At 37.7% G+C, this 27,794-nt stretch overlaps 1 protein-coding gene across 2 annotated transcripts in view; it reads left to right on the forward strand.

Annotated features, from left to right (window-relative positions):
- LOC105145487 (Myosin heavy chain-like) overlaps positions 1-27,794 on the forward strand; it is a 53,343-nt gene that overhangs the window by 2,804 nt on the left and 22,745 nt on the right. The window contains exons 2-16 of one of the 2 annotated variants that reach the window (XM_011055039.2): positions 837-1,483; positions 2,225-2,872; positions 3,436-3,903; positions 7,270-7,401; positions 20,023-20,211; positions 20,322-20,498; positions 20,717-20,917; positions 20,993-21,145; positions 21,233-21,816; positions 22,103-22,285; positions 22,689-22,951; positions 23,035-23,197; positions 23,283-23,457; positions 23,909-24,067; positions 24,291-24,506. In XM_011055039.2, the coding sequence (XP_011053341.2) occupies positions 1,349-1,483; positions 2,225-2,872; positions 3,436-3,903; positions 7,270-7,401; positions 20,023-20,211; positions 20,322-20,498; positions 20,717-20,917; positions 20,993-21,145; positions 21,233-21,816; positions 22,103-22,285; positions 22,689-22,951; positions 23,035-23,197; positions 23,283-23,457; positions 23,909-24,067; positions 24,291-24,506 (3,846 nt within the window). In that variant the 5' untranslated portion in view covers positions 837-1,348. Of the gene's footprint in view, positions 1-836; positions 1,484-2,224; positions 2,873-3,435; positions 3,904-7,269; positions 7,402-15,494; positions 17,510-20,022; positions 20,212-20,321; positions 20,499-20,716; positions 20,918-20,992; positions 21,146-21,232; positions 21,817-22,102; positions 22,286-22,688; positions 22,952-23,034; positions 23,198-23,282; positions 23,458-23,908; positions 24,068-24,290; positions 24,507-27,794 lie in introns of those variants that run through there. The other variant, XM_011055040.2, reaches the window with a different exon arrangement.

Here is a 27,794-nt window from a genome sequence, read left to right on the forward strand (position 1 = left end):
TTACAACTTACAACTTACAACTTAAATAACTTCTCAAAAAGAATTTCAAATTTTTTCGCAGAACACGTGTCTCATATTTTTATTTGTAAAATGTCAGCAAATTTAAAAAAATAAAAAATAAAAATGACGATGTTTCAAAGGTGTTCGGTTTGACGTGAAACGCCTCATATACAAAAAAAAGTCCTATACTATAATGACATCCTACACTGAAAAAAGAGTCTGGTAATAATTAATAACTACCAAATGTTCGGTTATTATTACCAAAAATAATTTTATTTTTCTAAAAACATTTACTTTCTAAATCTTTTAAAGTGAAAATTGAGTCAGTCTTGAAAAAAGAGTGAAAATTTTTCACTCTTGGACAAGGATGGCAAATTTTTTTCATTTTTTAACAGTAAAATTTCTCTTAAAAGTGACTTTCACTCAAAAGAGTGAAATCTTACTCCAAAAGAATGAAATCCCACTCCTACAATAAAGAAAAAAAATCTGTCACTCTTATTTAAGAGTACTTTCATCTTACAAGGGCTGACTCAATTTTCAATCTTTTGGAATGAGATTTTACTCTAAAAGATTTAAAGAGTAGTAAGTATTACCAAATATATATAATAATATAATCATTTAATAATAATTGCTAAGTATTTAAAAAGGTAAAATTTTTTTTTGTTATACTATATGAACCAAACTTTTGAAATTATTATTATTTCACTCAACATTTGGTAGCAAACTCTTTACTCGATGCAGTAAATCTCCGAATCTCAGATCTTCGATCCATTAAGTAGCATTCATTAGCGATGCATCTCGCGAGTATGACTAATAATTTTTGAATGAATTTCTAGGGAACGATCTCAAGGGAAATCCGATGAATGCCGCCCCATCGCCGGTCGATAGGGTGCACCGGTGCGCTGTGGGGCGAGCCGGGGCATTGGAAGAACCTCCCTCGAACGAACGACGCGGCCTATTCCGAAACGAATTGTGACAGACAGCCGGTTTTCGAGTCGTCGTGAGTGCCGGGCATCGCGACGGCGGTGACGAAACGATGCGCGCGACTCCGCGTGTCTCGTACGGCCAATAAGCGCCGATCACGCGCGAGTCGCGGCAAGAGTTCTTTTTTTTTGTTGATACTACGTGATCACGATTCGTAACACATAGCACACACATACACACATCACACACACACACACACACACACACACACATATACACACATATATATATGCTACGAGGTGCGAGAAATCAAGACTGCCCGCGATCGTGTCACGTGGGGTTAATCGAGCAATCGAGAAACGAGATATCGTATGTTGTCTCTTTCTCGCGTTCGCGTTCTTGGGACGTTTAGCGAGTGAAGAAGATGTTTAACTTTATGAAGAAGGCCGCAGAGAAGGACGACAAGGAGAAGCGGAAGCGCGAAAAGAAGGAACGGAAGGATGTCAAAAAGCGCGATCGCAGCAGCATGTCCGCGGAGGAGCTTCTGCGATTGGACGAGGTAAATGCAAGAACATCTCGCAGGGGAACCCTCATTAAGAAACTCTTACTCTGCTGTAACTTTTTTCAATTTTCCTATTATCCTATATCGCTAAACTGTAACATTATTATAATCTATATTGTTTATATCTTAATTGTGAGCTTTGCCAGTCGTTTAATTTTTTATATTGAGCATGTGACGAATGCGCGATTGGTTATCGTGTCCTGTAGTGACAAAATAAGTGTATACTGATACTGCTTACGAAGTTAACGATATCTTGTTCAGATTACAAATCATATCGGCATAAACAGTGCTATCAATATCACGAAATGATAAAATTTTCCATTGGCTTTCGTCAATTGATATTAATAAACTGTGCATTTAAAAAAACGTGTGTATATCGGTGATGACAATATGAGGAACTTAATCGGTAATAAGAAAATTTTTAGATAGAAATAAAGAGCGTAGAAATGCATTAAAATTTCGTCTTGAAAAGCTTCTTTTCTTTAGATCAGTATCGTCGCCAACCGGATGTGGTTTCACGCGATAAGAAGTGTTGGTCGCATACTCGTTATACATTAACGAAAAATAAAAATTGCAAAATTGTTCTGCAACATGGACAACACATCATTACAATCGCATCATTCAAAGAATAAAAGAAATCTCTTGAGAAAATTCATAGGATTCTGTATGGTACATATTTTCAGCACCGCTGATTTGAAAAGGTTCTCAAAAATGTCATTCTTTGGCGATTTGTTACAGGTCCGTAGATCATTGAAAATTCCTGGTCGTCGGAAGGAGAAGGAAAAGTTACCGAGTGGCATCACCGCGGATTACAGTGCGTCGTTTTTCGCACATCTGGACCGCGATCTTTTAGACGCCTCGCAGAACGCAGGTCCAGGTTCGACGATTAGCGCCGGTGTCAGCAGTTGGACTACTAGAACACCCGACGGTTTGATGCAGAGTGACTCGTCGGAGGCATCTCTCACCTCTCTGACGATGACTACGACTACATCGTCGACAACGACGAGTCACGCCGGCGGTCAGACCGGCAAGTGTCTACCGCCGTTACCGCCAAAACCGCCCAAGCGAGGAATTCTCAAAGGACCCCGATTGACTGTCAACAGCTGCGCCGCAAACGTTCTTTCAGAAGAAAGTACGTTGCAGAACGGCACTGAAACTAGTTATCAGGAAGCCAGTAATCTGTTGGTGAGAAATACTCTTCAGAACGAGGTGATTACCTATCAGAACGTACCGACACATCTTAACAGCGTTCTGAACAAGGACGACTGCAGTGAAGAAGAAACGATGTGTCAAACCGCGTGGCACATCGTGCAACAACAGACGATTCAGCAACAATATCAGCAACAGCAACAGCAACATCATCAAATCGACGCCAAATTGCTTCAGGTTAGATAACATTCCGCTTTCTCTTCCGCGCATCGGCCGTGGCGAAACCCGATTATTAGGATCATTTCCGAAACGTTTAATGAGATGCCAAGTGACGGTTTGTTTAAAATTTGATACGATGTGACACATCGAAAGAAAATCCCGTGAAACAAGGGCAAATTATATTTTTTGCCAATATTTGTCATGTGATCGTAGATCTATATTTTCCGTAAATATCTTTATAAACAAATTTTTTAATTAATATTTTGTGTGAATGTAAATAATTTTTTAATTAAAATTTGGTGTGAATGTAAACTATTATTAATTATTATTTTTATTTAAATTTTATTATTATTTTTATTTAAATTTGTAATAAATGTGCTACAGATATTTTCATTAATACCTAAGTATTTTAATTTAAACTCTAAATAATAAATGTGTTATAGATATTTCATAATTCAAGATTCAACTTTGTCTTATATTTCTATATTTTTAAGATCATATATAAACACATATCAATAATAAATAATAAGCAATAAATTTTTCAACACGTAACCTCTATTAGTATTCTCTATTATATTCAGGTTGTTACCAGTGCTAGTCCTTCCGCGGATTCCTTGACAGACACAACAAACTCGAGTTTTGCAACGCCACCGTTCAGTCTATCGCCCGTTGGTGAGTCCCAGGGTTTCTCGAGGTGGCGGTCGTCGGTCTCCTTTGAAGAACAGGGAATCGAACTACAACTCCCAGAGATCGTGCCGCTCGAGTTACCTGAACCTAGGGAACTCACCATTCAGAGGCAACCTCCACCGCGAAATGATTTTGGCTTCTCGCTTCGTCGCGCCGTGATCGTCGAGCGAGCGGCAAACGGCGTCACGCAGATGCGACCAGTGATTTTTGCCGAACCTGGCGCTCTAGTGCAACATAACAATGACACGGGTCTATTGCCTGGTGATAGACTGATCGAGGTCAATGGGATCAACGTGGATGACAAGTCGCGCGAGGAGATCATCGATCTCATCAAGAGCTCTGCCAGCAGTGTCACTGTAAAGGTAATCCTTATGTTAATAATTACAGCGATTTAAAACAAATGCACGCAAGTATTTTTTTCTAAATAATTTTAAAGAAGAAAAATATGAAATTACTAATACAAATTAATAATTAGAAACATTTCGCATTTCTTTTTTAACATGTATTTCTTTTTCGTGTCTGCAAAATAATTTTTAGGATTTATTTTTCAAGAGTATATTTTTTTACCTAGATTTTATACTTGTATTATGCGTGTGTGTGTGTGTGTGTGTGTGTGTGTGTGTGTATGTATGAGCACACACACACAATAGTGTTCTCATCAGTTGAATGATGAGAAGTCGGGAAGTCAGAGCGTATCTTGAATATTGCGCAAACGACATACTCTCTCTCCCTTATACTTTTCTCTTCTACAGACTTATATCAGTCATGTCCTTTTGTATTCTGTGAACGAACCTTTCTCTCGTTGAACGCGAGACAAGCTTATTAGCATAAATCTGATGGTATTTATTGGAAAGCAGTCTTTAATAATTGAACGCGGTGAAACATAATGTTGTAACGATATAGCGACCTTATGTTAGATTATCGGTTGTCAATGATTAGCTTATCGCTCGTTTTGTTAACTTATCGAGTTCGTCACGATTGACCTTGGGCTCTTTAAAAATATCGTTTAAAAGACAGGTATAAATGTTGTTTACTATCGCACAGGAAAATTCTCGTCGAACGTGGTGAAAGGCATCGTGGAATCTTTAGGTTCTTCAGAGGTCATAGAAAGGGGTCGATTGAGTGTCGTTCCGTAGACCTTTAATACATCGCAGCAGCGAAATGTATTGCATTCTAATCAATAAAAACAATGGTTATCATGCAATTTTTTCCCATTTTGGTTTTAAAGAATGTGAGAAAATTAAACGTTTGGCTGAATAAAATATTATTGTTCCTTAATAATTGTAAAATCGAAAGTTTGTATTTCCGTATTTTTTGTTTGCATAGACAACGGGAGAGTGTATTTAGCAGGAAAAGTAGCTTTGCAACTATTGTAAAATTCTTTAATACAATTGGTCTTATCCTTAGTTTCTTACTAAATCTAAACGTATAAACTAATCATACTAAAGACTTGTTACAACAATTGCAAAGCTGCTTTTTCTACTGAATGCAGCTAATAACTATATATATATATGACGTTAAATAACAATGTTACAAAAACTAACATTATTTTCATTGATGTCCAACCACTCGTCGTACCATATCGTTATCCTTATTTTAAACGAGAATGAATGTGATCCAGCCATGAATGCACAAAAGGTGCGGGCGAACTCTTGGTAGGACAAATGATTGCGGTGCGATGTCGGCCGGTTCATTGCCACTGCTGGCAACGAATATAGCGGGATCGTGAGTCACGGTCCCCGCTAATAAAACTGTACTCGAGACACGAGGGACGGTCGTGTGAAAATAGCAGGCTTACCGAGAATCCGATCTTCCATCGTCACCATCGAGTAAATCGACTACCACGAGCGTGCGCCTCATAAAGAGGGGCCAACTTTGCGGGCCCGGGCTCGGATCTGGAGAACGGATATAAAAGTAAAAAGGAGTTTAGAGGCGAGAGAAGATGCCCAAGCGTGTCTGACCTTGCCCTGTAGCCATGGAATGCTAAAAATGCCGCCGCGTTCCCGCGGCCAGAAACGAAATGTATAATTCCGTCCGTTGTATCCGTTGCATCGTTCTCCCTTTCACTGCTTCCTCACGCACGCAGAATGTAATCTCCGGAGTAGATTGAATGGCTAAATTCGGGCATTTCATGCGTCAACGCGCGTCAGAAAACATCTAAAGATCGATGAAATGCGACGCGCGTTTCCGTATATAACTACCACCGTGGTGATGTATTTCTTTGAAGAACGATGACGAAACGTTTCTCGGAGAAAATAGAAGTACAGCTACGATGCGTGCATAGGGAAGCGAATAATATCGTTATGCGTGTATATATGATTGTATTTATTTATTTAAGAATTAAGACACTTAAGCACCTCGGAGCGCAATCATTTCAAACATATAAATATCCGGAAATATCGGGCGCGTAAAAGGATGAGAGGAAGAGAAAGGAAATGAGCATAAAAGCGAGAAAGAGAGAGAGAGACGCAAAGGGGGAAAAACCGGATGTAATTCACTCATAAATCGAGCGTATTATACGCTACATACAGGGTGTATAAAAATTTGTATACTTTTTATTAGAAATTCTTCCTTTAAGAATTGCATTTATTTTAACACAATTTTAATTTGCACGGCAGGTATGTTTCTTAACAAATTATATCTTTTAAAACTGAAAATATCGCGTGTAGCCATCCTGGCGTATCAGAGCGTGAAGATACCTGCTTTAATGTGCAATTCTCATTTATCATCGTGATAACTCCGAGGAACTGAATGGTCGACGATGCAAGCGGGAAATACTGGCAGGGAAGGCTGCATCTACTGGGTGTTGTTGGTCCTCAATGCATATACATATCTATGTGCGGGATCCAGTCCTTGCTCCCCCCCCCTCCTTTCTCTCTCCTCCCCCCTTCTCTCTCTCTCTCTCTCATTCTCTTTCTCTGTTCACGACATAGCAGTCGCGTCGTCAGAAGGAACGTGACGTGATTTACATATTTATGTATAGGTAACACGCCACGCGGCACAGACCCCTCTCGGTCAACATCCTGCTTCCTGTTCTCTCTCTGTATTGAGCACGAGAGCACGAGCTCGGCCCCGTGCGCGTAAGTCGTGTGTATGCACGCGTACCCCGTTATACACGTTCGATGAACAATGTGTGTGCATATCGGGTACGCAGACACGTCGATAACAGGCGGAGCCATCTGTAACGGTGATTAATCGGGATTAGATGAACGGCGAAGGATACTGACACGTATTCTATATATATATATATATATATATATATATATGTTCGATATTATACTTCCGTTTTAACATTTTCAGAATTCCGATATAATATGATAAAATCCTGATTTTTTTCTCAAGAAAGTTTTGGATACATTTTTTGATACATAAAAGAAATCCTTAGAGAGCAAGAGATATCAACTTTGCGTTCTCCTTATATAATAATAAATATCTTTTTTTATTTCAACCGTAACATCTTTCTATGGAAGCCGATAAAAGTCTAGCCGGTGCTTTCCAAAAAATTTCACAATGAAATTTTAACACATTACAATCCAGGCACGTGAAAAATTTCCATCCGCATCTCTTTGAAATGTTAGTCGCTTCATTTATCACATGGATATTCATGACGTGATTATTCGTAAACGAACATAAATGAATTTTACCGCAATCGTCGGCAGGCTCAAGGGCATGCTCGCGTGATGCATATGCATTACTCGTACAATATTAACGTGTCGATTTCGTTGCAGGTGCAGCCAGTCGCTGAGCTATCGGAATTATCGAGACGCGGTTGTGACGGACGTCAAGTCGAATTGGCACCTGCAAATATCCGCAGCGGCACGCTTCGCCGGTCCGGCAGTTTGCGGTTTCATCAAAATATAGTAAGCCTGTTGCTATTTCCGTTGATTTAATATTTAACGTTTAAAGCTTGTGATATAGTCGATATATATAAATCGAGTTTGTCGAGAAAACTTTACGAAAAAGAAATAAGTGGAGAAATTCACAACATTTCTTAAACTTTCAAATCAACAATCGTCAAAGTTAAATTATTCATTGCATCTTTTAAGCTTCTCTATAGCTTCCTATTCATATTTTTTTATATTTCAATATGTATATTTATAACTTTGTAATTTGAATAATTTCTATGATACATCATGTGTGGAAAGAGACCTAAAGAGTAAAGAGGGCATAAGTAATGAGATAAAACGCAATCGACTTAGCGAAGGGTACGCGGAGAAATATAAGGATGACGCACAAAGAGGGCAGAAAATTGCAGCGGAATGCGACAGAGCTGCAGCGAGGAAAGAGGAAGACAATAGTGAAGAGACGCTCACTTTCCACCCACATTCTCTAGAGCGGCGTAGTGGCATAGCAATCGCATAACGGTACATCTCTACTGACTGCCTCGTACCGTAATACCTCGTTTCCGCCGAACTTCGAGCTATAATCTAAACTACGGGCGCAGCCCGTTACAAGAAAATGCCAGCTTTTCACGGTGCATGGCTTGGACACATTTTTAAGAGCCAGAGTGTATCGTGCAAATTAAAAGGAAAAGCCTAAAAAAATGTAAATACTATTCAAAAAGAAAGAATTATCTTTTACGAGCAAATTTCCCGAATGCGATGAACAATTGGTATTTTATTGCGAGAGCTGAAACTGCAGTTCTTATAAATGAGGCAACAATTGCATAGATCACAATGAGAAGTATTGAAGCGAGATACACATTGATCCGGGATTGACGCTTATATTGTGAGCAAAAATGAACATTTGTGTCACCATTATTTCCGCACATGTTGGACGTCCTCATTCATTCCGCGGCTTCACTGGTAGTCGAGCTTGCAGGCTTTCGAGAAGCTGTCTTCATTAAATTAAATTGTCACGCGACGCAATGCGCATTCCTACTCGTTATCGCAACGAGATCGAAGCGCCGTTGCAAACGAACATGCTCAAGAATGAGCGGTATCGCATCCGCATTTCTGCAGAATTCATCGATAAACGTGAAACGCAAATTGCATTATATATATGTCAAAACATACATTAACTATATTTTCGCACGATACTAATGGAATGATATAACAGGACTCGTTATTAAAGCCCTCGGCGACAGTTTGATGATATTCTATTTAATACGATCTCAAAGTAGAATGTGAAGAAATATCTATCAAGTGTAAATACTCTCATAAATCTTACGGTAAACGTAGATTAGTTTACTTTGGTATATACAATTACTCTGTAATTGTGTCCTTATTAATTCAGTTGTTTAAGCTTTTCTGTCGAACTCGCAATAGAAAATCAGATCTCACCAGTCTCACTTACAGTAATACAAATATAATTGCAAAATAACGCAATTGTCTTGGGAAATGAAACGAACACGGTCGTGAACACGGGCATCGTTGCTAACAGCGCAATTTGCACACACGTCGGATACGAGCAACGACGTGTCGTAATTGGCAATTAGCTCTAACAAAGTGTGACTTATGTTGATGTTAAAATGCACAGCGGAATGAAATATTTACTGACGGTCGATAAAGCCGACTGTATAGCGGCATAGTAAAGAACGTGCTGCCGACATGCCGTCGTGGAGAACAGCAATATCTTTCCTACTTTTCAATAAAATTACCCTTTTCAAAACTTTCTTGCGTATACATTGAATAATAATTTTTCTCTCATTGAACGTTCTTTAAAAATTCACACACCGTTTATGGTAATCTGAGAATATAGATTATTTGACTTATATTAAATTACAAGGAAAGATTAGAAAAATATAAATTTTGAAAAAAAAATTTTCATAAAAAATTAAATTTGAAGATTTGACATACGCTCAGAGAAAGAAGAAGCATTTTTTATAGTACATTGAGAAAAATGTATTAAAGTTTAATAAATATTTGTTTGAATAATATTAGATGAATAGTTACTAAAAATGTAAATATATATTTATCTAGATATCAAAATCATTAATTTGATTTAACTATAATCTTTTTATTTAGTTTTATTTGTTCACTATAAGTAAATGTTAAATTAATACTATTCAAACAAATATTTATTAAAATTTATTACATTTTTTCAACACAATGACAATTGTATAAATCATATATGTAGAATTAAGGATGTATCGAATCAAAATTATTGGATATCGAATATCCAATATCGGGAAGGCAATTTTTCGAGTCGGATGTCCGATATTTTCTGGATATCCGACCAAATTCCATGACAATAAAAAAAAGCTGAATAAAAAAAGAAAAAGATGGACAAAAAAAAGAGATTGTAAAGGAAAAATAGTGATAACAATTATGATTTTAATGTTATCGTCCGAGTTTAATTATCAATAGAGATGATAACTGTATAACTGCAGAAAAAAAATTGTAATTTTGCAGCAATATATAAGATATTATAACATTATGCACATTTATTTATAGAACATTTATATAATAAAAACTCAACAATTTAATGATATAAAATTTCGATCGGATATATTTCTGGATACTAATGACATCTGACTATCCGGTCGGATACTAAAAAAGTGCCGGATACCGGATACTTTTTGGATATCCCTATATAAAATATATAATTGAATATCTTTTATAATTATTGCAATAAAAGTTGAAAGATTATGTTTGGAATGTATATTACTACTATTGTACTACTATTGTACATTAATTCTACATATAAAATTTGTATAGTTGTCATCTATACACTACTACTTTGTATCTTTTTCTCTGAATATAAAACTTTCTAATCATTTCGTCATTTCGATATCGCGAGCTTTATTTCCGAGATCAACGACGGAACAGTCGCACCTCGTGGATATTAGACGTCTGAAAGTCAATAAAACAATTGTGATCTTATTAATCACAGAACTGGCGAATGCCGCTAAACTCAGATCTGTAGACAGCTGCAAAATACGAAGTCGATAGTTGCTTGGGGTGGTACACGATTTGCAACGCTCTCCGCTCTCTCACGGTGCGACGGCTCGCTCACTCGCCCATTTTGCCCCAACGTATCAGCTACGTAAATGTTAAATTACGTAATTAGAATTGCATGTTACGCGCTACGTAGTGAGTAATTACGTCGTTACCGCTGCAGCACTATTATTACGCCCGCGAGGAAGGTACTGAGTATATACTGAGTATATACGCGTGATAATATCGCCGATTGCCGGGGGATCCCCGCTGCGCCGCGCCGGTCGTTCGTCGCGCGATATGTAGGCCAATAATCATATCTCCGCCGTACGTAAGAACGTGAGCAGGGTTTCCTTTTCCATCCGGAAAATCGCACCGTTAGCTCCGCCGCAATCGTTAACGACGTATGCCGTAAATTCATTATTTCTTTACTATAGATCAATGCAAATGTTATTACTGACAAGAAGTACTTTCTTAAGAGAGTGTGCGATAATACGTGACACTAAAAACGATGCATCTACGATTGCAGTCTTGCAATGACGTCAGCCTATAAATATCGGACGTTTAAAAAAAAAAAGTAGGTTGCCCACGCGAGCGGAGGGCCACGCGAGTTTAACGGCCTCTCGCGTTGTACGCATCTATGGCTTTGCAAGCTATTGCTGGCATACCGTTGATGAAACACGTACTACACTTCAGCAGCGAAAATAACAACATTTTTTTATCCTTCGTTTAACCTCGGATGAACGTCACATAATTCGCGACTCGAATTTTAATTAGAAGAATAATATTACAGAGGCAAGTTTCTCCAAATTTAATGAATTTGAGATATGAATACGCTATCAGTTTAACTCGTAAAATCCAAATGGCGCGAATCGCTTAAATTTTCATCGGCATCGTGTTATTTCGCAAAAATGAATAGGCCACTCAAGCGCTGCGAATAAATTTGCATGTAATTGCGATCGGTAGGCAAAAGGCGAAGTCGGTCGCTGCATTCGCGGCGCGGCACGACGGGTAATTTGTATTTTATGCACGTAATCGTGGTGGCTTGGGAATCCACGTACGTAGGTACATACGTGTATATACGTGCACCCGCCCTCTTATCTGCCCACGTTGATGCAAGACAGCGTTAACGCGTTATACCCCAGCCATCAGCGGCTCGTAGGGAGAGGCATCTTGATTGCGATAGGCGAGAGATGTCACGATTGCCACGTGCATTACGCTCCGGCTGATTCTTAGCGTCTCTCTGACACTGCCTCTCTGCCTCCTGTAATCGTCGCGTCGCATTGCCCTCTTGTGGATACCGTACACTTTCCGATTTTCTCGATCTTTTACTCCGTCGAGGAATTAATTCTCTTTGTGAGCATTGATGTGACTATTTTTGTTTCTTAAATGAAATTCGCTTTTTAAAGAATATTTTTTTTTTTAAATTGTCGATAATTACATTTTAACATGGAGTTCTTTTTGTGTATGTATAATAATGTACACTAAAAATGATATTTTTCATTTCTTATTATTTCACCTCTTATTAACTCTTTTCTGTATTTATGTAATTATATACATTATTTTATACATACAGATATATTTTTATATTTATTTATACAGATATACTTTTATAGTAATTTATGTAAAACTCGTAGAGTTCATTGCAGAGCCAAGTTTGAATTTGACAACACATAGTTGTGTTGTAAGTGTTTTAGGAATCAATAAACAATGTTAGGAAGATGCCCAGAAAATGGAGTAATCATATTGCGAATATATGGATTCTATCGAGCGAGTCGCTCAAGCTTATTTTAAATCGGATTAAGATGGTTTACACGCATGCATGTAAGCGTGTTACTTGCACTGTAAGTACGGCTCCAAGTACGCGCGCTTTATAGATTTACGACTCGCGTCTGCTATGACCGTACCAGTCAATCCGTGAGTCATCGAACGTTATTCTTTTGCTCGCAGAGCAATGTCAAAAACAACATTAAATTTTGATTCAAATGTTAATTTAGTATCGTCATGTTTCTTCTGATCACCTAAAAGCGGCTATCAATAACAACCATTTCGTACAAAAAATGTATTTTTTTCACCTTCTGACCTTCTCGTACATTTTTAACATTCGTGACTTTTTCTCTTTCTTCTTCACATTGAATTGGACACCTTTCTTAAATCTACCACTTATACTTAACTAATAACTTAATAACTTCACCGGCTGCAACCACGCCTACGCCAATCGCTACAATGCACAAGGTCGGTTTAGCAATTCGCGCAGCATGAGCGACTAAAAGACTCGTTTTCCATTTCATTTCTTTTTTTTCTCCCTCTCTCAAGAATCTGGTGCGGCCTCGAACGACCTTTCCTCATGGATTCTATCGATATTCGATATTTTCGATAGGTTCTTATCGAGATATATATACTGTAGTTAATCTTGTAAATTCTTAAATGCAAAATACCAGTTAAATTTATAGCTACATTTACATTTACCTTCGTGACATATAAAATGATAGATTTCATTATTATTTTTTTCAAGACGGTAATATGAATCTTGGAAGCACAATCGGACAGTGACATGTGCTGCATTAGAAGATAACGGTTATTGAAATCTAATTGTTCATTGAATGCAGTGCGTCAAGTTCGCCTTGTTTGTCGCATATGTTATGTACTCCGCATCGAGAGATCACCGGCCGTTTCGACCTACACCTTTAATTCCAGTTGTTCCACCTATCTCTTCGTCCCGTTCTCCACTAAGCACAGCATAAAAAATGTGCATAGCGCGAATCAGCTGCACGGAACAATGTTACCGTGAAGCGCGGTCACACATCGTGCACCGTGAGAAACGCCGCTTCAGGAGCTACTCTTGGCTTCTTACTATGCAGAAGGTTTGCACTAACGAGCGTCGATCGACGGATACGTATGTCGCAATGAAAAAAAAGCAACTATGATATTAATGATCGATAATTGAGGACGATAATTATAAACGAGTGTTAAACGAAGCATTTATACCAGATATGCTACGTCATTCTACGTGTTACTAGTTTTAATCTTTCCGATTATATCGATAATTTCCATACACATATACTAGTAAATCGCACTATTACGACTGTTTGCTTCTAATTTTTTTTTACTATCGATTTGCAATGGAAAAAGATAATGGATTAATCATTTTTTCCGTATATCGATAGCAATAAAAAACTTAGAAGTAAATAGCTTCAAACAGTGCTGTTAATACAACAGGATTAACGATAGCAATTACAGACAGTTTAATTTTGTTAATTTAATTACACAGTATTAATGAAATAAATATCATGCTCTTGTTGTAATAAAATGTTATTTGTTTCAATATAATCATTGAATTAACAAAATCACTTTCAATTAAATTGCAGTTGGCTAATATTTAATACATTTTTTTTTCGTATATATCATTCATAATGCCGCGCTAAGTTATTACACAAAAATCTCGAGTCAACTCAAATCGTTCTTCCATTTTCAGCAGATCTCTGCTCTTGTTTTAATAAAATGTTATTTGTTTCATACTATAATTATTTTCAATATTCTATTGACTAATGTTGTTAATACATCTTTTTTTTCCGTCCAACCGAATCGTGTTAAAATACAAAGCCATGACGCTCTCGAGTTAGCCCAAATCATTCTTTTATTTTGAAGATCTGACTTTAGAGGTGTATGCGTCCACGCAGTATGTAAATCTTTTTTTTATCTACTTCTAATTCATCGATCTGACACGTCCCACGCGTCGTAGACAAAATGTAACAGAGAAATTGTCGTGTAGTAATCCACCCACGACAATCGATTCAGGACGTTCCTCGTCTCCGCAATGAATACGTATCATTGTCGAACAATGACAACGATGCGTCATCGGTCTGGCATAATTTAAAACCTAGAATAGCGCGTTTAGAAAACTAATTGCCTCTTTCCTCACAACCGATCAAACGCTACACGTCCTTGGTATTATCTCGTCCAAGTGGCTCTTATTCTGCGAATTTCAACTGATATGAGGAAAGAAGCTAAAAGAGAGTTGTTTTCATCATTTACTTCATTACAGTCAATATGGCGAATTATCGTACATCGAGAAATTCTGTGGTAGTTTCTTGCGACCAATATAGCGATGATACTCGAATCGCAAAGAGCTAAACACCGGCTGCGTCGTTATATTACGTCTCTCTGTACTGGCAATGTTTGTGGCAATGTCCGCCCGACGGATAACTCGGTTTGGTTGGACGCAATCTCGCGTGTTACGAGTTTCTTAAAATAGCAGCTCAGTGCAGCTCCCTCGAAACTTCACGAATGCGCTTCTCTCGGCAGCACGTGCGAGTCGTCGCTTCGACGTACTGCACGTGACTAATCCATAGATGTTTTCCTCGGACTTTGAAAGATCGTGATTTCTTTCTGCCACACTTATAATCATGTGCAAAATTAAACTTCACGATGGCGTCATTCTGATAGCTGCGAGATGTAAAACTCAAATTAAAAAATGCAGGAGAGTATAATATGTATTCTATAACAGAACATATCTTTGGAAAAAAACAAAAAGGCGAAATACAGAGTATAAAACTGCTTAAAAAATACAGAGTATAAAAACTATTTAAAAAAAAACTCGTTATATGCGAGTTTTCATTTTAAGAAGCAAGACTAGACTGAGAGTTCCTTAAATAAGACATTTCCCGTGCTGGGCTAGAACTCCCTTCTGAAGAGAAAGCTATATATAAACACTTCTATACTACTCCCGGCATTTCCTTCGTGTGTCGTTCAAAGCTTTCAAAAACGCGGGAGCTTTGGACAGTAAACGGCAACTATATATATTTGAAGCGAACGATCAAGTCGAGTATTTCTTAGAAACGATTCTTGGTTGCGCTTACGTTACGCTTCCGTAGGTTGAGTTCCGTGGCCTCTAAGAGGAAGCTTGCCATTTAACTTCAGACAATGAACGCATCTATATCATTAATTTCAAACTATATATGTAGATAAAATGAGTGAACATATTAAACCATTTTAATTTTGAATAATTTAAATGCAAAATTGTTGTTTGTTTTTTTAAATATTTTATGTTGTAAAGAATATACTTATATACTGAGTCTTGTCTTTTACTGACAAGATATATATGTATTAAAAATAACATTACGTTGCGAAAAAAGATGTCGAATTATTTCGCCTGGATCTCCGAATTTGCGCTAATTGCATCTTGATTCGCAATGAACCGTGAAATCGGATCGGCCTACTAGCCGACTGTTTGCCGTCTGTACAAGTCGTGGAGGAAGGACGTTGGAGTAACCAAAGCCGAGCGTATAGTCGGCCGACCGATAGAGAGACTGAGAGGGGACGTCTGAGCGACGGAAGCGGGAGACGAGGACGGAGGAACGTGGAGAACGAGCCGAGCGGGAGAATTACGTTTCGTGATGGAGAGAAAGAACTCCCGGGCGGCTCTCGTGGGCACACGCCTCTCTCGTTCTCCTCGGTTCTCCTCAACGAGAGGACCTGTCTCTGTCTTGGAGCACCAGCGTTGCTTCAGTCGACACTCGGGAGACCCCCGTGATGCTCCTCGTGATCGAGTCCTGCCCTCGTGACCGTCGTAGCAGCCTCGCGTCATGAAAGGATCTCCTGGAGAAAGCCGCGTTTTAGTTTTCGCGGATGTGAGTCGTTGGTTGAAACGCTTTAAAACGGAAACTGAGAGAACCGTGTCAGAAAATTGATAAATTTGCGTGATGACATTCACATCTTCATGAATTAATACTCCATCGAGTTTGATGACGATGATCAGCGGTACTGCTCGAGAATAGATTTTAAAGATATGTCATGTATCGAATACATATTGCGAGTATATAGTGGGAACTAAGTGATTGATATTTTCTATTGGATGTCGTGACTTCAAGAAAAATATGGAATTAATAGGATGATAGAATTAATGATTCACTAATAGTGAATACCAATCAAGATAGCCAAGGCAAACATAGACATATAGTATAACAAAGTTTTATGATTATCAAACATCTTACATTAAAGACATAATCTCACATTATCGCGCTAAGTGATGAAGAAATTTTCAACTTTCGACTGTTAATTAAGAATTCTATAGATGTGAATTCTCAAGCAAACTTAGGAAAGCTGCGTAAGAGGAACCTCGTCGGGATTAGTGATAATTGCATTGGGAAACTGACAACGTGAAACCTGCTTCTTTTGACGAAGAGAGATCAAGAAGATGCCGCGCAGCAGGGATGAGGTCGATAATATGTCGCTCGATGCACATCATCTTCTTCACAGATCTTGTAGAGGCAAAGCTCATGCCAGTGGGATAGCTAAACAAAACAATCGTCAAGGCTTTCCCTCGCAAAAGATCCTAAAGTCACCGGCGCAGGATTTTTCGAAGCAGCACGAATTCAGCAATGGTGTCGTCCTCGACAGAAAACATAGCAGAAATAGTACGAGCTCGTGGGAGTGCAGTGACAGCGACAGCATGCACTCCTCCGAAATTGGACAAAACGGTTGTTCGGAGAATCGACTGATCAACTCAAATCGCTTCCTCGAACGAACGTCAAGTGTCAAATCCAATGCCAAAGAAAAAATCAAAGGATCTCATGGGAGTTATCAATACTCGCCATCACTACGAGCTACCAAAAGCTTCAAGAAGGAGAGCTGGGCGGACACTTTGCGCGTAGGATGCATGGATGACAGGATTAAGAGAATGGAAAAAGGCTGGGATGACAGTAATGTCATCAGGACGCCAAAGGAACGCAAGTGGCATAGGATCACAGCGGAAATAGAGCAGAAGATACCGAGCATGGATAATGGGATCCGGATGTTTAGTTTCAAGAGTAGCTGGGCCAATAATTCGAAGAAAGTATCGAAGAGGAGTCGATCAGGTCACCAAAGATGCGCGAAACCAATTCAAGACATTATCGAATGGGAGGAGTTGTTTGAGATGGCCTTGGCTAGGAAGATAAGACGAAAAATACGAGAGAACGGAAAAGTAGAGTCAAGCATAATGAAGAATGTGAAACGTGACGGAGAAAGTGATCGCGCGAAGGACGAAGGAGAGTGTATGAAGCGCCTCGAGGTCCTTTTGGAGAATAAGGTGATGCCGCAAACGGACGAGGTATGTTTTGCAAAAGATTTGAAGAAAATCGGAAGTTTCTCCAAGCTGCTGAATTCATTGGAATAAATCAATGGAAAATAACTTTTTTGTCAACGAAACGATTGAGAAAATGTCGATAATTCTTTCGAAATAATACAAAATACAAGAAACAATTTATCTTTCTTCTATTAATTTATCTTAGAAATGACGTTATCCTTTATCGAACTATCAATTTCGATAAAATGAATTGAGATATACTGATGTGTAATTTCACGATTAGAGCATAAAGCTTCATCTTCAACGTGATATATGCCTTTAGAGAACCCAGGAAATTTCTGGCAAATTGTCATCGCGTGAGAGCGCATGAAACTCGTTTAAAGGGCAAACTTGTAATATTCAAACAATCTTCTCATTTAGGCCTTTGAAGGAGCGGCGTTTGCCGTATATTCGTGAAACAATGGCGCGTTGTGCGCTACCAATCAGCCCCGAGACCTGATATAGTAATGCATGTATCAGGAAACTCGCTATTCTGTCTTCCTTACCTGGTACCATACGAGTCACTGTTTTGCAATTGCTCGATGCGGAAATCAATACGCGAGAACTCACAGCTGCACCGACGACGGTGATTCACAGGTTTAAAGAGAATAAAGCCGCGCGACACGCTTAACTTTTGTTCGCGTAAACCTAATAAACATTAATAAACCATTTAACGATTACATAATTTCAATTAACATCTTATAATTATAATTAATCAATAATATAAAGAATACGCTGATAACATTCACTAAAGTCATCAATATTAACAATAAGACCGTTTGTGTAATCTTATCATTAATATTGCCAATGAGGTCGTTTGTTCTTATTTCAAGAATATTATTTCGATATGAAATAACAAAATGAAGACGCTTATTTGTCTATGCCTTCGAGATCGTAATTATTTCATTCTGAAGAAGAACACAAGGACACATGAAAATGAGGGAAGATAGAAATAGAAAGGATCGAGTGAATGTCATTTGGATGTTAATAAGTAGTCGTAGTTAATGGTACGCAAGAATGTTCGTCTGTAGTCGTAATACGCAGCCACGCAATAAGATGTTTCATAACGATTCATCGCGTCTGACCGCCGCCGGTAGCGAAATCGTTGAGGACGTCACCGATTCAACTTTATAGTGTAGGTGTGCACTGTCCTCGCTAGGCCGTTCTTAGTAAATTACCAGTGGGAAATTTCTATAAAGCTAAAGTAAAGGCTACGGGATCATTTCGTGCCGTGGAAAAAAAGGGGCTCGCGTGACTGCGAAAGTAAATGAAAAGAAAAACGTAAATAATTGGAAAAAAAAAACATAGCTAACTAATTTTCTGTTTAATTAACGTAATCTTTAATTAACGTAATTATCTAAATAAAATACAATCAAGAATTGAAGAAAGATATCATATTAAGTTTTAGCTTTTAATTATATCTTTAAAAAAAATGTAGGGGAAGATCGCCGATACCGATATATCACATTGTTTTTAGACAATATTTCTTAAACAAAAATAAAACTTTAAATACATACAAACTAAAAGGTGTCTTCTATCAGATAAGCAGTTTTTATAATGTTTGTTTAATTTTGCAATAATTAATTTTTTCATAAGAGCATCTGACAAAATGGGCAAAACTGATACAGTGAGCAGTAATGCCATGCATTCCTATTCTTTTTCTTTTACAAAAATTATCTATATAAAATCTACAAGTGAATGTATATAAGATTTTCCAGAATCTTTTCACTTCGATATAAAACATTTTTGATGAATTATATGCGGTATTTACTTCATGCTGTTCTGCAAAATGCAAATATGTAACGCGATAGTTTTTCAAGGGCTTTTTCATATACCATTGCCTTCAGCTCCGATAGATATTTGACACTAAAGCAACAAAGATTAAGTTACAAAGATTAAGTTAGCATATAAGTGTGATTTGTTTTAAATAGGTATGCCGGTTTACGCTGTACCTCGATTTTATATTTAAAATCGTATTATAAAAAAACTAAGAAAGAAAATAATATAACTCATTTAAGAAACTACAAGGATTTAAAACGATGTAATATTATTAATAATATAGTCGCTATTATTTAAATCACGCAATTTACAAAAAAGAAAATCGTAAGAATTTTATTTTCGTATTCATACAATTTGTTTTTAGCTGATTTCATATTCAGCTGATTCATTCAGAAACAAGCCATAAATATACGAATTATGCGTTTACACTTTTTTAATTAACCAAACAGATCATGTTTTCATTAGCATTAATAAAGTGTAATAATTAGTTTCTGAGAAATAAGGGAATGTCGGTTTAACAGCCCTCAGTATCAGCGACTTTCCTCTATTTATTGAATCGAAATCGCATATTAAAAAGAATTGAATTTTTCAAAAAAACCTTTATCTTTTTTTAAGGCAGATCTCAATATAAGAAATATTCTTTTATCCTTTGTTTAGAAAATAAATATAGATGATTCACGCATACTGATATATATGTGTTTCTTTGTGATGTTGCACAGGCGCGATCGGAAGAGCATTTGGCGCAAGAACAAGCATGGTTAACTTCCGAGAGAATTTGGTTATTGCATCGTGGAGGTTTTACTCCGGCCTCAAAATGTGGTTCCACCGATCCCGACACAGGAAAACTGAGGATCCGATTGACCATCTCTGGAGAGGAATTGCTCGTAGACGAAGAAGATGTAGAGAAGGTATATTATGGTTACTTCATACAAATAATTAATTTTCAATTATGTACGTATTAATCGATCAAACACTAAACGTTATTATTATAATTTATTCATTGTTTACATTTGTTTAGGCAAATCCACCTCAGTTCGATAAAGCTGAGGAACTCTCTCAGTTGCGATTTCTGAATGAATCATCCGTTCTCCACACGCTGCGGCAACGTTATGCTAGTAACTTGATACACACGTACGCAGGAGACAGCATGATCGTTATCAATCCAGTCGCGCCCTTGGCGATTTATTCTGAAAAGGTAAGGTCGCTTTGGAACTTTACTTAACTTATACCAGAGTTTTCCAATGTCACAATTTGATAAAATTGTGATATTGTCGACTTGTGTGCTTTACAAAAGGAATTAATTTAAAAAATTTGCATCAATTCATGTATTATTAAATTTCGCATTTATTACATTTTCACGTTTAAGATTCTTATCTCTGAAATTAAAATTCTTTCCACTCCTTCTTGCTGTAGGTCGCGCATATGTTTCGAGGTTGCAAAAGCGAAGATATGCCGCCGCATATTTATGCCATAGCGCAGTCAGCCTACAGAGGAATGCTGGCAACACGCAGGGATCATTCTCTAGTTTTTCTCGGGCGTAGTGGAGCGGGGAAAACAACGAATTTTAAACACGCCCTTCATTATCTCGTGCTGGCCGCTGGTACGGTTAACAAGGCGAGTAAAAAGAAGGAAATGCATCATTAGCACTTTACGGATTGTTTTTAAGTGAAGATCGTTCCCTTTTTACAGATATTAACGATCGAAAAGCTGAATGCACTATTTACAGTTCTCGAGGCCTTTGGAAATAGTAGAACGCATATGAATTCGAATGCAACACGTTTCACGCAGCTCTTTAGTCTCGACTTTGATCAGTCGGGTCAAATCGCATCGGCCTCTCTACAAGTGAGAGAGTATATTTTTGCCTCGAACCATTCGACTACCTAAGACTTTACATGGCGAAATAAATGACATTCTGCTTTTTCTCCCAAGGTACTGCTGCTGGAGAAGTCAAGGATAGGCCGACGAGCAAACGGGGATCCGACGTTTCACGCCGTTTACCGTTTGTTAGCGGGCGCAGAAGGTGCACTGAGAAAGGAATTACACCTCACGAATCTAGTCGCCGAAAACAACCCCTTCGTCACGCCTCTGCAGAAGCATGAGGACAAACAGCGAGCTATGGTCGAGTTTAATCGCATCGTTGCTGCGTTTAGAATACTCGGTATCTCCGAGGCTGACGAGAAAGTCATTTGGTTAGTGTTGGCTGGCATTTATCATTTGAGTTGTGCTGGCGCTGTGAAAGCTGGCACCAGTTCGCAAAGCAGGTGGCAATTCGCGAGAGTCGAATGCGCGGAGAAAGCCGCCAATCTGCTCGGCACAACAGTGGAGGAACTGAGTCGAGTAGTGTTCTCCGTTAATGGAGGAGGTGCCGGAACACCGAGCACACCGAGACCAGCTCTGAGGACACCCAGCCCAACGGAACAGGGCAAAGATGTCACGGGGCTTGATGCCTTGGAAGGACTTCTAATCGGACTCTATTCTGAAGTTTTCCATTGTGTCGCAGCTCTTATCAATAAGTAAATGAATTGATCGAATACAATTTGCTCGTTTGAATAATTTTCGAATGTCATGAAATATTTCTTCGTTCATGTTATACTTTATGTATCGTAATTTTTAAAAATTAAGATTGATATCATTGATAATTTTTGAAAGATTTCCTTGAAAGCTTGAGTAGCATCAAGGATGTAAATCGTAAAAATTAAATTTTGTGTGTGTGTAATACAAAGATATTAAACTCTCTTTTCGTCAGCATTTATATTCTTAGTTAGTATCTTATTAATAATTCTCTTTGTCGTTTTTTAGATCCATATCATCCGCTATACATACAGTCTCATCTCTGCTACTGTGTGATGCGCCAGGTTTTCAAAATCCTGCTTCATGCGGTCGACAAACTGGTGCAACCTTTGAAGATCTTTGCCACAATTATTTGCAGGAACGTCTGCAGTTATTGTTTCATCATACTACGTTGGTAGCTCCAAAGGATAGGTATGAAATATAAGGAACAGATTCTCAAATTATTAGTCCTTTTTAATCCTTTGTGATCATATAACCTGGTTTTCTTCAATTTGCAATGTTTATAACCGTTTTATTAATGAAGATACATACATTTTCTTACTCCATTGTTATGTTCCTTAATGTCTGGCGTTTCGACTTAAAAAATGTTTACAAAAATGTTTATGGTTTTTTTTATGAAATTAGAGGCAATTGAATTAGTTGAATGTGCTGTATCCAAGTATATTATTTCCGTAGTGTGGCACTAAAGGGTTAATTAAAAATATTAGAAATAACTTATATATTATTTATACAATATTGTAAGATTAATTCTTCAACAAATATTCTTTATATGATTATTAAATAAATATTATGGCTATTCAATGTAAAAATGTAGATACGTCCAGGAAGGTATCGATGTAGATTACGAAGACGATTATGACGAGGAAGGCATTGGATCACCTCAAGGTTTGGTTTCCCTCCTGGATCGCGGAAGCTCGCAAAGCGCGACAATGTTGCGAACTAGTCAAAGCGATCTTAGCGGCGGCAGACAGATGGAACGAAAAGGACTACTCTGGCTGCTAGATGAGGAGACTGTGTGTCCCGGAGGCAGCGACGAAACCTTCCTAGATCGTTTATTTTCTCATTATGGAGATCGAGGTAAAATTAATTTTTCGATATTTATGTTAATTTTACATATGAAAACGATAGTATATCATACACGAGATATATCACTATTATAGATCATCAAATGCTTTTGCGAAAAGCGCCTGGTAATAATCAATTCGTTTTACAACATCTATTGGGAACAAATCCTGTTCTTTACACTGCCACCGGTTGGCTTAAAGCTACACGCGAGAATCCCGTCGCCAAGAGTGCCATTACGATACTTCAGGAAAGTACAAGGTAACGTTGTAGACTTGTTTATGTAAATTCTTCTAATAAGTTAAATAAATTCTGTCATTATATTTGTACGTTAATAAAATTTTAGAGAACATGTGAGCATGTTGTTCGTAAGTGCTCGAGGCGCTGGAGTTTCCGGTGCTCTATGCAGTTCCATGCCAGGACTGGAAGGCTCGCAATCTTTGAGACGAGCCTCGAGCATACGAAGAACATTCACGGCCGTAAAAAGGAAGAACATTTGTCTACAAGTGAAATTCACTGTAGTGAGTATTAATTCCTTTCTGATGGCAATTTAAATTAGTAGTGGTTTGAACTTTTTGCTCCTTTATTAACGAATTTTCGATTTCCCTCTTGAAATGTTCGCGGCATCGTATAGTTGACCTATTCCTTTAACGTTATTTACAATTGGTCGTCGCAGTGTCAAAGATCAGACTATTATCGCATGTTCTATAAAACATTATCACAAGGCCGCACAGACGTCGTGCAAACTAACTTAACGTGTATTAACCTTCGCCCTAAGCGAGACGCGAGATATTTGTCACGCTGAAAATGTTCGATGAAACCTTCGGATACTACCTTCTGCTGCTCTTCATTTTTCTCTTTCTAGCTCGTTATCTAGTAAGAACAATACGGCGATTCTTTATTTATCTCGCTTTATTTATACGTCGCCTTCGACATATTAAGTGGAAAAGTACAAGAGTTAATTGTCTTTAGGATGGTCTCGTAGAAACACTGCGGAGAACTCGCGTGAAATTTGTGCACTGCCTTCTGCCTCAACATAACGCCGGTTGTACCGACAATAAGAGTCTTCTTTCCGTGAAATCGAATCAGAGCGAGGACAACGTCATTAATGTGCCTCTTCTGCGATCACAGGTAAAGTTATATTAAATTCTCTAAGGGAAGAATTTAAAAAATAAAAAATAAAATCTTACAGAACAATAAAAGATCATCAGTTTCATATTATCAGATACTTTCCAAATATCGCTTTTTATAAGTCAATTAATCAATTTTGTTAGCATCTAATTTTTTTTTAAAGAAAAGACCTAATATCACACATAAATTTAACGTATACATATTTCAACGTGTGCTTGAACAGATTCGAGGGAGCCAGATAATCGATGCTGTTCGCTTACACAAAGTTGGATTTCCGAAGCACATGGCCTTAGGTGAATTTAGACGTCGATTCGGACTATTGTCAAGCGACGTGAACGCACGGCCCGGAAGTCCCGTGACCGATGAACGTCGCGCCGTGGAAGACATGTTGCTTACCGTTGATGTCGACCCGGCGTCCTACCGAGTCGGTCAAAGTCAGGTGAGTAAATATATCTTTGAAAACACTAACTAACTTTAACTTTCAGTGCAAATGTAGAAAGCAGACGCGCTATTAAAACAGCGAAAACGCGCTATTAAAACAGCGAAAACGCTAACATTAATCGCCTATACAGAATCTGCTCAAATAATATCTATTTCGAGAAAGTTTATTAGAAAATTTATCAAGTATGAAATGTTACTTCATGCCGAATATGCTAAGAATACGAGGTCTCTGAGAAAAAATAAAAAATGACAAAAGTTGCGATTAAAGTTATTTAATATGAAAGGATCGCGATAAAATAAGGTCGAAGACGGAGACTAATAAATAATTTATCAAACGTTTATGTCGAATGATGATGAGGAGTGGCACGTTAACGAGCTATACAACACTCAAGGACTGTTAGAAAGCCATGATGTGTTTGTACCTCGTAATCTTATCGTTTTATTATTCACAAAATCGTGACATCTCGTATGCCGCGCGCATATAACTCTTTTCCCGACCGCGAGAGTATAATACCCGCTTTCTAATTTTACGACCCGAGAAGCTTATAAATTTTTTGCAACGTACTTTTACGCAAATAGCCGTCGATTTTTCTCATGCGATGAAGAAGCGACGTCGTTTTACGGCGCGACACGCGCAGAAAAGCGCTTTCGTCTCGCAGCTCGAGAGACGTATGTCAACGCACTTTCGCTGACCGGCCAAGAAGTCGTTAATGGAATTCAGAAGGGAAAATGACAGCCGTCTACAGGCGTTGTGCAAATCATCGCGGCCGACGCTTCCGCGAGCCGATAATTGTTCTCGTCACGAAGACGATTGAGCATCGCCGTTCACGGCAGGTCCATTTGACATCCGTTCTTCGGAGCATGACTAAACGTTCAGACTTATGGCTTATTCAAGAATATATTTAAAAGAGAATGCATCCTTTTAGAATACCATTTTTGTTAAAAAAAAAATATGACATCATCATTAATCGCAAGTTTTATATTTTTGAAGGAGAAATTACTTTCTGTTTCGATTTTGATTTTAAGGCTCATTTTTATAAATGATTATCTCTAAAAATCAAAAGTTATCAAAAAATTTATAAATGAATTTCATTGATGAATTTCTTGGTGACCTTTGATTTTCAATTTTTAAGTAACTATATAATTGTGAAAACGGGCCTAATTCATGTTGTGATACTTGCATAATTATCGAATTAGGATTATAGGAGATCGATTAATAACGAGATATAAAAAAATATTATATATTTAACGTCAAATTTTATACGAAGTGAAAAATAGGAGGAAAGAAAACAAGCTCGAGGTGGAGTTTAACGCAAGCGTTTATTTTGATAGTTTTGTCCATGGAAATATGCCAAGATGCTTTCCAGAGATCGATGATGTTTCATCAGATTTTGTCTTACAAGTATCGCAACTCGAAGTATTCACTCGCATCTATCTTTACCGTAAATGATACAATTTTTCCCAATCACAAGCATGCATCGGGAATAAAATAAAACAATAATTTTTCAGTTAATGATTTCCTTTACGTCGGAGGAAAGCACAAGCGTTACAAAACTGTAATCTGCATAGAAACGTTTCGTGATTGTACTTCCCGAAATTATGTTTGAGATGTTATTAGGTATTGTAATTTAAAAAACATCGTCTTTCTTTCGTCATTATAAATTTATTTTTTATGTAAAGAAGTTTCGTGGAAAGTAAATATTGATTATCGGAGGTAACAGCCTTTTGTCACACCAATTGACTTTGTATTTACAAGAAAGAATTGTAAACGAAACGATCTGTCTGTTTATGCATTTCACCAGCTATACGTGACACGCAAAACCAGCTTCGCCGGCGGAGCTTCGCAGCTTTCACTTTGCAATACTTGTAGCTTACGGCGCGACGACTCGCCATGCCAAAAGGCAGCCTTTATGCAAATTTTACGCATGGATTAAGCGATATATATTGGCAAATGCAGTTGGCACGTGATCTGAATGCACCACTTCCTTCTCGAGAGAACAATGTCGGTCGAGATTTCTTTTCCCATTCGTGTTGGTGCCTTTAATTCGTTATTTCGACGAAACTCACGGCTTTCCGATGCCACGAGATTACGTTGTTTTGCTCGTCGTCGAACTGATACGTTATTCATGAACATGCGTTTGTGATAGAAAAAAAAAAACTGTCACCTGTAGGAAAATAGCATTTGCTTATTCCAGAATGGGATCGTCGTACGAAACGTTTTATAGAATTTACGTCGAATGAATGTAAAGTTCGTTTCTGCGAGAAAATCAACAAGTCATCATGTCACAGTCTTCAGTATTGTGTTGGAACTTTTTAAAAATATACGCTTCGTACGTTTTATGTTATATCATTATTGACGTATGAATGTTATTTAATAGGGGAACGTGTCACAACAATGATTTGCGATATTATTTTAAGAAGGTAAAGTACACGGCATGACGGCCATTGCGCAAAGCGGGCATAAAGCGAAACTTAAAACTGATTCTGTATGTATGTATCTTATACGAGAGGATCAACCGTTAACTCCGTTTATTCGCGGACGACTCGATGGGCGCTGCAAGTTATGCGGCGGTCGTTTGCCTCTGTCTGTGATAAACCATACACGGCATAAACCCAGCAAGGCTCTCTATGATGTCTATGCATACGTAAATAGAATTATTCTTTTTCAGTTTTCAAAATTTTTAACAGAAGAAAATATAAGTCCAATTTTCACTTCAGCGAAATTCAAACTGGAATACTATTTATTATGTATAAAAATTAACGCATAAGATGCTTAAAGAATATGATAATTTCTAGATTATACAACGTCTATGGAAAGTAATCCTTGATTATTTATTACATTTTATAATTAAATAAACGTATCTGGATATGTCTAAACATATGCATGCTCTGAAGCGCAAATTATCGCGGAATATTGGTAAATTTATAACTTAAACAGCAATTAATCATTACCTTTCAGTATTAAGTCTCAGCTATACAGCTATACAGTTATACGAAAATTATGCCTAAGCATCTGTTTGAAATACAGAATACAAGTAAACCACCGCCTTATGGCGATTAATAGAAGATTTAATTTTTTTACTTACAATTTAGAATCTCAGTACCAGTCATATAGATTATACAACCGTCCAAACATTTTCGCTTTGGATTCAAATGATTCGTTGCTACAGTCATACAGATCGAAGATTAAATTGACTAAATGTTAAGTTGACGAGTATCAGATTTCCATTTTAAAGATCCATTTCGAAAACATCATGAGATATTATATATGCATCTAATGGTATAT

This window comes from Acromyrmex echinatior, chromosome 4, assembly GCF_024713525.1.
Source record: "Acromyrmex echinatior isolate Ae372 chromosome 4, ASM2471352v2, whole genome shotgun sequence".
Classification (NCBI taxonomy): domain Eukaryota; kingdom Metazoa; phylum Arthropoda; class Insecta; order Hymenoptera; family Formicidae; genus Acromyrmex; species Acromyrmex echinatior.